This window comes from Haliotis rubra, unplaced genomic scaffold (assembly GCF_003918875.1).
Source record: "Haliotis rubra isolate DU_JTF1 unplaced genomic scaffold, ASM391887v1 Scf1139, whole genome shotgun sequence".
Lineage (NCBI taxonomy): Eukaryota > Metazoa > Mollusca > Gastropoda > Lepetellida > Haliotidae > Haliotis > Haliotis rubra.
Window position 1 is genome coordinate 19,237 of NW_025765047.1, and position 13,994 is coordinate 33,230.

At 42.4% G+C, this 13,994-nt stretch overlaps 1 protein-coding gene across 1 annotated transcript; it reads right to left on the reverse strand.

Annotated features, from left to right (window-relative positions):
• Positions 1–2,030: 2,030 nt before the first annotated feature.
• On the reverse strand, positions 2,031–12,259 carry LOC124292565 (protein FAM151A-like). The gene is made up of 6 exons (XM_046729708.1): positions 11,797–12,259; positions 9,858–9,983; positions 8,805–8,911; positions 7,225–7,355; positions 4,875–5,344; positions 2,031–2,983 (listed from the first exon to the last, which is right to left on the reverse strand). The coding sequence occupies exons 1-6, from the start codon at positions 11,906–11,908 to the stop codon at positions 2,319–2,321; spliced, it is 1,611 nt and encodes a 536-aa protein (XP_046585664.1). The 5' UTR covers positions 11,909–12,259; the 3' UTR covers positions 2,031–2,318.
• Positions 12,260–13,994: the final 1,735 nt, after the last annotated feature.

The window sequence follows — 13,994 nt, forward strand, 5'->3', positions numbered from 1 at the left end:
GAGATCAAAGAGAATATTTAATTAAAGCAAAAATACAAGAAAGATTCCAGATGATTCAACACATGACTTCAACATTCAACGCAGTTTGTACAATCGTACAATCGTAGAAGCATCTACGCCCACTCCACATCACAAGCAAACAGACAAACCGCTTGAAATACCGCTCAAAAAACATTGAAAACATATACCCTTCCTCTGGTGTCGTCACGTGACTACGTGAGAACAGTCCCGTTTTGTTCCACATTTAACAAAAGACGTGCCGCACGTGTTGATCCGCGATTGGTAAATTCTTCGTGTCGAAAGAGACTGAAAGTTTGAGGCTACAAAATGTTGAGCATTCAGCCATTCTTCGTTGTGATTATCAGACAAGATTGTCCGGCATACATTCGTGCATAAAATGTGAGAGAGAAATCATTCTTTTTCTTCATATTAAACAATTAGACAAATGTCTCAGTACAACCAAATACACCCAGATTGCAATAAAACAGTCACCAGTTACAAGTGAAGTTCGAGAGAAACTGCTATTTAAAGTGTTTATGCTGCGGACTTGTTGGAACAGTTCACCATTGCAAGGGGGTGCAAAATCAGGTTCAACTGTTGAAAAACAGGATGATAACATCTAAAATTGTCACTAGAGTCTACCTTATTCTAAAATTAACTAGGTCTCCTGTACAAATTATTGCACATGATATTATGCACTGTTGTGACGATCCGCCCGGAGAGCGGAAGGTCGCGGGTTCGATCCCCGGTCTTGTCATACCAAAGACGTTAAAATATGGTACTTGTTGGTCAATGCCTGGCGCTCGGCATTAATAGGTAAAACAAGGCTGGTTGGCTCGGTGTCAGTATAATGTGTCTGAGTGGGGTATTCATGCATTACTGCGGCATGGTATCTCAGTGGGCTAGCACTTAAGTCTGGGCTAGTACAAGCAGCCACACATACACGCGCATGTACGTCGTCATAGATCGATGCTCATACTGTTGATCACTAGATTGTCTGGTCCAGACTCGATTATGTACAGACCGCCGCCATATAGCTGTATTATTGCTCAGCGATGCGTAAAACTTCTGTTTCGGATCGCTGGAGTTTTCGAGGATTTTGAAGTAACTGAAAACAATGTTCAGGACATTGACGGACAACTTACTTTTTTGTACCTTCTTTTGTTTTTATACTTGAACTGTATTTTGACGTAATAAGTGGAGTGTTTGGCTACAACGAGGTAAAATTATTGGGGCAGTGATTTGAACATGTTCAAAATTATTTTTTGATTGCCGAGGGGCATTTGTGAAACAGTTTAGCCTTATCAATACGGTACCCTACGCTTGTAACGAACTGACGGATGAAACGAATTGTTTGTTTGACCTGCCCACTTGTGTATCATAGTTGAAATATTGATAACGAACTACGGTTAAGACGAACTAAAATGCGTGGTCCTTTTAAGATAGTTTTAACCCTTCTTTACTCGGTTTATATCGTCATAAGTGAATGAGTGAGAATAGGTTTTCGTCGCCTACAGCAATATGTCAGCAATATCATGTCGGTGCACTCCAGAAACCGGTTTGGAACATGGTTGCCATGCAGGGAATCGATCCCGGGTCTTAGATTTGAGGACGCAATACTGACTGACTGAGTTTGGTTTTACGCCGCTTTTAGCAATATTCCAGCAACATCACGGCGGGGGACACCAGAAATGGGCTTCACACATTGTACCCATGTGGGGATTCGAACCCGGGTCTTCGGCGTGACGAGCCAACGCTTTAACCACTAGGCTACCCCACCGCCCCTGAGGACGCAATACACGTAGGCCACCCTATCGCCCCATGTTGTAATAGGGGTATAATATGAAACGGAAAAATAAATCCCCCGATATTTAAAGTTGGCATGACAGATTAATAATTGAAATACGAAGAGTGAGTGAGTTTAGTTTAAGCCGCTTTCAGCAATATTCCAGCAATATCACGGCGGGGACACCAGTGAAATGGCTTCACATTGTACTGTACCCGCCGTCGTCGGCGTGACGAGAGACCGGTTTAACCACAAAGAAACCCCACCGCCCCTGAAATATGAAGAATCGTGTGGTCTTTGCCGACTTTTATCCGGCGTTCTCGGTGTCAAGGTAGAGTGATAATCTAATCCATGTCCAACATCTCCGAACAACCAAGCAGATTTATCGGCCATCTTGCCACTCAAAATATCCCTAGCAAATGTTGGGTAGTATGAATAGTGTTCCGTCACAACACGTCTGCCCTATAGCCTAATACTTTCGAAATCCACATCAATACAAAACGGGAATTGTTAATTCACAGGTGTTGATATACTATGTCGGCATCAAGTCCTGTGGCAAATCAAAATAAACTTTCGTTGCTTCGGAATGATTTCGGACATAGTGCATATCTTCTAGTTCAACAGCATCCCCATTTGGGAAGGGGGTCCAGATTGTGAGGGAATAGCCACGTGACTGGCGTAAGAGCCAAACAAGGTTCTCCCATGACTTCCGCACAAGTGAGGCTCGAACGGGGAAGGTAACTGGTTGACGTAACATGATGGCGTGTTTATTCATTGTCTGCACCATAGATAATGAATAACCGACGTTATCACCAGTTTTGAGCCATTCTGTCGTCCAACCAAGTGAAAGTGTCACTTCCGGGAAAATGGCGTCTATTTTCGAGAGAAACACGCTCGCGTTCAGTCCTTTCTTGTCTGTATTTGGACCTGTCAAAATGTCAGCGTTTATCCAAAGAGGCGCTGTGATTCCACCGCCATTATTAATCTCGGCAAGAAGTCTCAGTGATGGTTCGACAGATTCTAAGTCTTTATAATCCAGCTTGATGCCTTTACCGGAAGTCCCAGCCATACGTAAGAAGTCCTTGACATTCAGATCACTATGTACTTCCGGTGGATGCGCCATTATAGGAATGGCGGTGTCATCTTTGGAGTCCTGGCTAACGAGCATCACGTCACTTTCTATAAACATCGTATCACCTGTAACAACGAAAGTATTAGTGTCATAAACTCACGGGCAAAAGAAACGTCACCAAAATGAGTTGTATATCTTTTATCGTACACTAAGTGATTATTCATATCTGTAGTTCACACTTTCATCATTCAAAATGTTGTAAATCCGTGAATTTTCCACATGATTGTTAAATTGTCTTGTGACCTGTTAAAAAAGCGAGGTGGTGTTTCTTTCGCCCGTGAGTATATAAACCAGCCAGTCTAGTAACCATGGGTTGTAAACTACTCAGCCCTCCATAAGGATTAGACTACTCAACTCTTCACAGGGATACTCATCTGTGTCGTAAAATGAGAATATACCACTAAAAACATTCCCAAAAATTCAGTCGGACTGGCAACTTTGCAAAATGTCCATAAATGGTAAACATCAGTACTGTCTAATGTTATTCTCAGAAAAAATAATAACCTTGAGGACTGTCAGCATTAACCCACTAAAATTGTATTATCAAAATCCAAGTCTGATGTATCCAAAATATCATAGACTTACGATAGTTTGGTCGCTAAAAATTGAAATTTTAAGCGTCGGGTTTCCAATAAGCGCCGGGTCTGAAAGTTTGCTGAATTAATAAGCGCCTGGGCGCTTGTTATAGGAAATACGGTTTGTTATATCTTGGATTACACTTTCCAAGTAAAATAAAGATTCTAGTACTTTTAGGGGTTAAGATCCGTGAATTGCTCTTCAGTAACCCATGCTTGTTGTAGGAGGCGACCAACTGGATCGGGTGATCAGCCTCGATGATTTGGTTGACATACGTCATCGTATCCAAACAGCGTAGATCGATGCTCATGATGTTGATCACCGGATTGTGTGGTCAATACTCAATAATTTACAGACTGCCGCCATATAGCTGGAATATTGCTGAGTGCGGTGTTAAACGACAAACAATACTGATGAAATTGAAATGCTTAAATGACTTCAGAAAAATATGGAAATCAGAAAAATTTGGAGTCGCGGTGGGCGAGCTGGCTAAGGCGCCAGGCTAGTGATCCAGCGAGGTTGAGATGTCGGGATCGAGCCCACCTGTGACCGGGTGTAAAACCTTGGAATCAACTTTGTGTGCAGACTCTTTCAGTGTTGACACAACCCTACTGTACAGTACACAACCCTGTGCACTTAAAAGAACCCACGAATCCGTTCGTATATGATCAGATGGTGGCCACATGAATACGTGCAAACACCTAGTTTCGGGTACAGCAACGTGCAGTAAACTTGGACAAAGTACTGTGACTATATGTCCCAGTCCACCCTGCTGTGAGTGGGTACCTCGTTAGGATGAAAAAGCCACAATATCTCGGTGCGCCTAGTGGCAGCAAGAGTTGTATACTCCCCGGGGAGTTGAGAATGATAATACTGTGTGCCGTTGAGATATACATCCAATGATCGAGGGGAAAATTACCAGCGCCTTGAGCATGCACCAGTTGCCTGGATATGTGCGCTATATAAATATACTATAATAATATAATAAAAAAACAAACAAATGGTTGAGCCCTGTCGGAGATACGAACTAACTCTCTCAGAGTCAGACACCTAACCAGTGGACACTCTTGGTAAATTAAAAGAGTGCGCGAGTTGTGTGAGCGGGGGACACAAGAAATGGGCTTCACACATTGTATCCATGTGGGGAATAGAACCCGGGCCTTCAGCGTGACGATCGGTCGAATTAACCACTAGGCTACCCCACTGCCCATGATGCTTGAGGAACACTTCTGCATTTCGGTTTACAGCAAGTTCGTTGTTAATCATACAGTAAATGGTGCCAAATTTCAAACTATTTTCGGGCAATATAGATAACAAGTGTTTAAAGTGATGCCCAAATGAGAAATGTTTTTCTTTAGTCAACCTCGCAAATAACATTACCTTTCATAGTCTCCTTCAAATACTTCATATTTGTCACACGATGAGCCCACGTTATTTTCGCAGCATCTTGTAGCCCAAAATAATGCAGAGGACTTCCTGCCGTTACTGCGGCTTTCCGGAAGCGGTCCATATTCGCTTCCGGTATGTCAAAAAACACCCTCTCCTTCGGCCAATCGTTCCGAACGAAGAGAAGGTCAAAGACTGATACCCCGGAACAAAAGTAATTACTAGAGGAATAAGTAATAATTAAAGATATGTCTTGGGACTGATTGAGTAGCCATCTAACCGGAAGCCATGACCTTCTTATGACCGAGGCACAGACTGTGATGAAGATGGGCTGTTTGAAATTGCGAATCTGTTTCCATAACGCCTCCATATACCGCTGGTGTACTGTGTTGGTGACAGAGGAAGGAATATGGCCGACACTGAATGTAACTGCCGGGTACGTCGTTCGTATTTTGTAGAAGAACCTGAGAAAACAAAACAAAAAAACATTAACTGAATTTGTTTGCGGAAATAATTCATTTTGAAATGGGTTGGGGGAGCCTTAGGATCTTTGCTGGAGACATATTTCTTCTTCTGAGACAAGTTCTGCCACATATCCAAGCATCCGTTAATCCTTTTTCATTAGTTTGTGAAGAGTTATCCCCCTTTATATACTCGCTAGCAGACGGCATTTTCAGTGATCCTCAGTATGGATGATTTAGAGAAGAGGAAGTTGATTTTAGAGTATTATAACAAGGACATCAGATCAGCTAAAGTGATTTCAAGTAGAACAGGCATCCCTTTGTCCACTGTTTATCGTGTTTTGAAAAATATTGCAAATGGATATGGCATTGAGCACCAAGAAGGCGCAGGTAGGGACAGAAAATTGACTGTCGGTGACAGGAGGCGGCTTGGTATTCTTGTTTCTAAAAACAAACGAAGGAGTTTAGAAAACTTAAGGCTGGATATGATTGATAGAGGAACTGTGGCTGTCTGTAAGGAGACAATTAGAACTGAGCTGCAGGCAATGGGTTGGCAGAAAAGTCGAGGAATTCCATCACCGATCATGAAACCTGAACAAAAGGAGCGAAGGTTGAACCGGTGCTTACAGCATAGAAATTTTAACTGGGACAATGTGATTTTCTCAGATGAAAGTGTGGCTGTTTCCTAATACACTGAAATTCTGGACCAAACAAACTGAAAAACCTTTGTATCAGCGCCCAAAGTACAGTCCGAAATTTAACGTGTGGGGTGGCATATCTGTGTTAGGGGCAACGTCCCTCTGTGTACTTGAAGGGAATATGAACAGTGAGCGGTACACAGATATTCTCGAGGGACATGTACTTCCATCTGCTCACGTGTTCTATGAATTTTTTTTGATTTTCCAGCAGGACAACGACCCAAAACATCGTTTAAAGCATTCACAGGCCTGGTTTCGGATCCAAAATATGACATTATTAGATTGGCCAAGCTATAGCCCTGACCTAAATCCAATAGAAAATGTTTGGGGACTTATGAAGGAAAGTGTCAATAAGAAAAATCTGACAAATATTGCTGAAATGAAAGAAGAGGTGGTCCGATATTAGGACAGCATAGACCACGTCTTTCTAACTTCTTTGATCAGTAGTATGCCCCGCCGCATTGAAGCCTGCATTGCTGCCCATGGTGACCTGACAAAATACTAACTGTTCACCTGTCTTTGAATCTGGAGTTATGTTCTGCTAATATTCACATTTAATACGTGAGTAATGAGTGAATTTTTTTTAATAAATTACAATCTTAACTTCTCAATAATTTCTGGTTGTACTGTACTTTTACGCCGCTTTCAGCAATTGTTTTAGCAATATCGGGGGAAGGGGGGACACAAATGGGCTTTAGACATTGCATCAATGTGAGGAATCGGAAACGGGTCTTTGACATGATGAGCGAACACTTTAACCACTAGGTTACTCCACCTCCAACATTATGCTTGACGTAAGAGGCGACTAACGGTATCGGGTGGTCAGGCTCGCTGACTTGGTTGACACATGTCATCGCATCCCAATTGCGTAGATCGATGCTCATGCTTTTTATCAGTGGATTGTCTGGTCCAGAGACTATTTACAGACTGTCGCCATGTAGCTTGAATAGTACGTGGTGCGGCATCACTCTAACCCGGATCTTCGCGAGTCCGAATGGACATCAAACCACGGTCTTACACTCTCCCGGCTCGATGGAGATCATGGACATTCATATGCAATATATCATATTTTTAGCCTGTTTGTATAAGTTCTTATGATAATGCATAACTGAATACAACACAAACACAAACTGATCCGTGCTAACAAAAAAACCTCTCCAAAACAATCAGACAAGAGTGCCTCACACATCAGCCAGAAGCGCGCCTTGTTCTTCAGCATTATCGAGTGCGACATCTCCGTGGACGATGACTGGGTAGTGAATGTTGTAATTGTTGTCGTCGAGATGAAGCAGGCAGGTCTCCAGCACGCTCATGTTCTAAACATAAACAACAAATAGTATAGGGTATATTAATTTCAATGTGTGTTTGCTTTTGTTCCAGAATCACAATCAGCAATTTGATAACCCAAACATGCACCAAAGTGAATATATTTTTAGGCCGCTTTTAGCAATATTGAAGGATTATAACGTGAAATCTGACTGGAAATTGTACAAATTTGCCATATATTCCTTTAATCAAAATATTTATCTTGCTAACATAGACAGATACGCACGCACGCACGCGCGGGTACGAGCATAACTCTCAATCCAAGTTCCACTCATTGTCATGACAACCATAAAACATATAAAACTCCCCAAAGCGTGTAAAGACATCAGCTCCCCACCAATCTGATCAGCATAGCAAGCGTTTCATCTAGAAATATTCAACGGTTTAGGCGTTCTGACATGCTTATCGCTCTGTCCCCGTTTTCCACACCCATGGGATAAAACTTCGATCTGGATGTCAGGAAATGCTGTTTCGGTGTATCACCGCTAGGTTTCCATAATCACATCGGCATCGGGCGAACCAGCACGATGGAAACATGCGGTGGAAGATAACACCAGCAAGCTGTTGGATTAATTCCGTTACACCGATTCTGTTACACGTACGTACACGTCAGCACTGTACAATAAAGTGATATACGTCCCTAAATGCCTCAGTCATCAATATCAATGTGGTCTCTGTACCCTAAATTGGATCATACTAACCCAAAACTGATAAACTAATCATGGGTAAGCATTCATCTAAGCAAGGGAGGGATTTGGGGTTATTCCGGAAATATCGCTACAAACATTGTACCCATGTGGAGATTTCAAACGCGGGCCTTCGGTGTGAGTGAGCGAGTTTAGTTTTACGCCGCACGGCAGTAAAACGTCAATCGACATTTGGTTTGTTGTGTAAGGCCGCACTTAGCAATGTTCCAGCTATATGGCGGCGGCCTGTAAATAATCAAGTCTGGACCAGACAATCCAGTGATCAACAGCATGAGCATCGATCCGCGCAATTGGGATACAATGACATGTGTCAACCAAGTCAGCGAGCCTGACCACCCGATCCTGTTAGTCGCCTCTCAGGACAAGCATGGGTTACTGAAGATCAATTCTAACCCGAATCTTCACGGGTTGGGCCTTCGGTGTCAAGTGGAGCGAACGAATTACTTATTAGGCTAGCCGACCTCTCCCCATCAGATCAGCATTTCAGCCGGCACCAACTGGTTTAAGGGCCTGACCACGAGGGGTTTATGTGTGTGTGTGTGTGTGTGTGTGTGTGTGTGTGTGTGTTGGTTGGGTTTGCTTGGCGTGTGCGTGTGTGCATGAGAGCGTTTTGTTTTCGTTGAGTTATATATTCAGTTTAGTTTCGATGCCTTTGATCCTGCAGTGTCTTAAACATTCAAACAGGTTCTACTAACATCGTTCGCCGTAACAATCAAGTCAGGGTCACCTCACCTTGAAGTTCAGCTTCAGTCCAACGTCCTTGACTTTCCTGGCGTGGTCCATCCACAGGTTGAGAGTCGTCTTGCTGTCAATGTCCACGCTCATCATTCTGTTGGCCCCTGGAACGTAGCCATGAGTGAGTGAGTTTGGTTTTATTATGCTTTTAGCAATATTCCAGCAATATCACGGCGGGGGACACCAGAAATGGGCTTCACACATTGCACCCATGTGGGGAATCGAACCCGTGACGAGCGAACGCTTTAACCAATAGGCTACCCCACCGCCCCAACGTGGCCATGAAAGTTGTCTAGAACATCGACGTATTGTAACCGGAAATGAGACTCTTTCAAATTAATTACAATATGTGGAAATTCCAGAATACTTAATAAATTCGTGACATTTTATTATGTTCGTGGAAAGGTTTTCATCTTGTTCCTGTTGTCTTCAACAAATCAAGGAAAGTTGCAGTTTTTAAGATGGAATATGTGCCTATGGCGCGTCTCTGAACTGGGCGCCTTCCCAGAGAGCGGAAGCATGGGAAGGTGGGTGGATTCAATTCCCCGACCATGTTGTTCCAAAATAGATTGAAAGACGGAACCTGTTGTTACCGTGCCTGGGGATAAAATAGCTGATTCCTTCAGTCGCCTCTTACAACAAGCATAGGTTGTTGAAGACCAATTCTAACTCGAATCTTCACGGGCCTTCTTTTTCACCAAAGTGAGACCCAGATCACCTTGGGCTTTCACCTCGGGCGTTCACCTCGAGCGTTCCTCAAACATTCAAATGACAAACCGATATAACTGGAACAATGTTCAAAGTAGTTTTGAACCCGGCTCAATCACTCACTCACTCAAATCAAATCCAATTGTAACATCTAAATTCAAATAATCATAGCACTATCTGAACCAAACCCGATGAAAATATCTTTTGACAAATCAAACCATTTCCCATTTCAACGACTGACAACGAAAATAACGTTTCAGAATTTCTTTGAAATACAACAATCAGCTTCAGAGTTCGATGATTGCACGCATAGGCTGGTTGTGATGGCTGCTATTTACGCACCGACTATGCCGAGATCAGATGATGATGCATGCTGCCATTTCATGTCAATAGGATCGTGAAGTTGGAAGAACTTGAGAAGGGGCGACTGGAAGCCTGGTTCGTCTTGTATCTTGACTTGCAGTAACTCTGAAACAGAAGGACAATACTTTCATGAAGTTCAAGGTAAAACGACATCATTAACTGCTGCCTCCACCCCCATCTCCTACAGTTTCTATCTTTGGGACCCGTGATCCGGGTTAGACATGATCTTCCGTAACCCATGCTTGTCGTAAGAGGTGACTAACGGGATCGGGTGGTCAGGCTCGCTGATGTGGTTGACACACACACACACACACACACACATAAACCCCTCGTGGTCAGGCCCTTAAACCAGTTGGTGCCGGCTGAAATGCTGATCTGATGGGGAGAGGTCGGCTCCACTTGACACCGAAGGCCCAACCCGTGAAGATTCGGGTTAGAATTGATCTTCAGTAACCCATGCTTGTCCTGAGAGGCGACTAACAGGATCGGGTGGTCAGGCTCACTGACTTGGTTGACACATGTCATCGTATCCTAATTGCGCAGATCGATGCTCATGCTGTTGATCACTGGACTGTCTGGTCCAGAGTCGATTATTTACGGACCGCCGCCACACGATAGCTGGAATATTACTGAGTGCGACGTAAAACTCACTCACTCTATCTTTGAATACACCACGGACTAACGCTTAGCCTCTGAATGTATATAATTCTGATATTAACATATAATCCCATTTAAACTGAAAAGAAGCCCCAGTGAGATGGGAGATTCCTGAACCTGATGAAATCTTGACTTGCTTCATTCAGGGCTAGACAGTAGGGAAAATAATGTTTTTCAGCCACTGAGTGACACACTAGATACGTTACTTTCACGATTCCACATGTTATTTGCACATTATCAACATCAGCCAGCTGCTGCCTACATTCGTCACCGGAATAGATATGCCACGATGAGTAATGTCGCTTTAGAAATATTAGTTTCAAGAGTCGTTTGTGTCAAACGGAATACTTCGGGAACTGTCGGCTAATTATCGGAAGTTACGTGTTCGCTAAGATTGTATTATCCGAGTTCGAGTCCCTGATCTACGCTGATCGATGGCTTGTGGGTTTCACCATTGTAGTAGATATTCAAAACCCACATAATACCAGGCTTCGAACCCACAATGAGCAGACATGCCGTGATATACTGGAATGCTGAGTCTGTTTAAAACGGCGTTTGACCCCAAAAACACATTTAACACTTATTTCTCATGCACGTGTGTGAATGTATCAGTTACTGGTTCGGCTAGAGGGATTAGTGATGTCATTCGATTGTGACGTCATGGTGACGATGACTTCACAATGTATGTACAAGAAAATCGATTCCATTGTAGCTATATATCACAGAAGTATAATCATGGCATATATTTGCTGTTTGTAAAGTGGTCAGGAAATTTATTTCAAAACCCATCACGCCCAAAATTTGTCTCAAGAGTCCCCCGATCTTGAAATACGCATAAGACATATCATAGTTAATATGTAGCCGAATGTCTGGAAAATGTCGATGCTACATTTTAACTCGTTTCTTTTTTTAAAATATATCCAGATAAACAAAGTGAAATTTAAATAAAATACAACGCGCTTGGGCTACCAGTCTAGCCCCGAGGGAATCATCCCTTAAAGACTTAGTCTGTGAAAAAATACAATTTTGAACAGGAGCCCCTGTGAGTGGGTCTGAACTTGCACAAATTTATACTTGCTTCGTTTAGAGCTATTACATTACTAAGGAATGGGCGAAGTAAAAATAATATGATCCAGGGACTATGATTGGGACTGGATTTCCCGACAGTCATATGACTGATGGCAAATTAAAGCTTAGAGATCAAAATTGAACGTACCCAGTGAAAACGTACAAAACGAAAAGTTACAAAGTGAAAGCTTACCCAGGCTCCTTTCTTCGAGACGAGAGGCGCTGATATATCTATGAAGCAAATAGACGGTAAATCCAAACAGGAAGACCACGCCACCTAGCTGGTAGTACAGCTTTACCTTCATCTTGCTCTCAGTATGCTACTGACTCTGGACAGTATCCTGGCGTGATGTTCAGCTGTTTTATCCCATTGATTGATGCGTTCTGGTTCGAGCTTATTTGTCAAGTGACACACGCTCCGACAAAACGAGACGGGCTATGGTGAAAGAACTGCATGCAGATCAATACTATTAGCGGCTGTTTATTTCATGCTTCACAATCAGGTGCTCAGAGAGACGGGTTTTCGCATTGTACGCGACGAGTTATGACGTTTGTCTATTCCCGGCATTTCACTGAGCAGGTGTTGCGCAAATAAAAATACATTTGATCATGTTGTTGTTTTCATTTACATTATTGTTTGAAACAGAACTGACACTGAACAAATAAGAGATAGGAGACGAGGTTACAATGAAATGAACGTCGCTATTCTTTGATAACGCAATACATGTTCGTCGAACATATCATCATATGATATGGTCCGCACAGGCTACCGTAGAAAAATTGACAGCGCGAGCTGCTGCTTTCCGTATTTGTTGAGTGGGTGTATCTGCTATTCAGCTGTCAGCGTACAACGGAGCACAATACAAGTTGCAGCTCACATTCCCAGTAAGATGAGCCTCGTTGTGTTCATGGCAAAATGCGCATCGGCTACATCTGCAACAATGTCAACACAAAGGTTGGATGTCCGTGTGTGGATAGCTGCTTCCGGGGTCTCGGTGCGCTTCCCTATTTATGTCATATAGAGACGGAGCCCGGTCTGTAGTTCATTGCGCTTAGGGAGCGGTTACTGAATATAATTACAGGGAGGGGTTATTGTGTGAAGATGCACACTAACTTTGTCTTTATTTTGTCAGCAGCAATACTCTGTACCCAATCATTATTTATGTTTAAAATTTAGAAAATTAGCTAACCTTTAAATGAGAATATATGAAGATGTACTATTTAAAATTAGTAATTTTTTGCCGGCTAAACGTCACAAACTTGAGAAGACGATTTTGCTCTTTTAAACGTGTATAGATTGTGGTCTCACAACTCACACAAAGATGTCCTTTTCAAAATCATTTTACCAATCTCTTCTTTAGACCTACACCGTTTTTCTGGTGAGGATAATTTTACGCTGCTTTGAGCAATATCCCAGGATATCACGACGGGAAACACCAGAAACGTACATTACACATGATGATGATGGTGATGATGATGATGATGATGATGATGATGATGAACCATTATCATTACCCCTGTCACTGGGTTCATCCTCAGTCTGTATATAAACTATTTCAAATGTCGGCATACCGGTGTTTGAGGGTAGTTTGTTTCGTCCAGATACAGATATACTCACTACGATAATAAAGCTGGATTAACGGTAACTTTGCTGCCTAAAAATATATAATGGACTTTGTTTTATCCATACCTGATTCTACCGTATAACCCTGTATTGAATGACTGGTTAAGAATTCTCTTAATTCCGGATCTAAGTTGAATTACATGTGGATTAGTTGGTCAGTATGTCCGCTATTGGATGGGAATTGGTTGGATAGATAGAACACTTGTTTGTCTACATGTCACTCGCTCCGTATCATATCTATGACGTAATATGGCACAGTAATAAACAACACAATGATACAGTCCTGGGTAAAAGAACAAATATTTAATAACCTTTCCTGAATTTGTGTTAAGTATCTTCAATGGATATTCATATATCTTGCTCGTTCCATCAACAGTGACTTAGCAAAGTTGTATAATTCAACATCGTTATGATTAACCTTGGCAATCCTTTCAAGGTCGCTAGGAGCGATAACTGCTGCTTTACTTGCACGCGTTAGATTAAACTGATCAAAAATCGGACAGGAATTTAACATGGAACGTTTTCAAAGACAGCCTGACTCAAGTGTTGATATAATCTGTTAAACCAAAATACGACATTTTTAACAGATTTTCTTTTGCACTTTCCAACAATTTTCTGTCTCGTTCCTCTTCGACATCCCCGTCTTGTTATAGCAATTTACCATCCGCAAATCTGCCAACATTCTTGTTTGACGGTTTATGGCAAGGTTCGAACGACATGCCAGAAAAACGACCCAGCGTCAGATTCTTTGGTCCCTCAAAACAATC

Excerpts from the sequence above, each read along its gene's own strand:
- LOC124292565 (XM_046729708.1), bottom strand. The coding sequence starts at position 11,908 with ATGAAGGTAAAGCTGTACTACCAGCTAGGTGGCGTGGTCTTCCTGTTT. Across the intron at positions 9,984-11,796 it reads TCTCGAAGAAAGGAGCCTGG|AGTTACTGCAAGTCAAGATA; the intron begins GTAAGCTTTCAC and ends CTTCTGTTTCAG. Across the intron at positions 5,345-7,224 it reads GGCGCGCTTCTGGCTGATGT|GTTCTTCTACAAAATACGAA; the intron begins GTGAGGCACTCT and ends TTGTTTTCTCAG.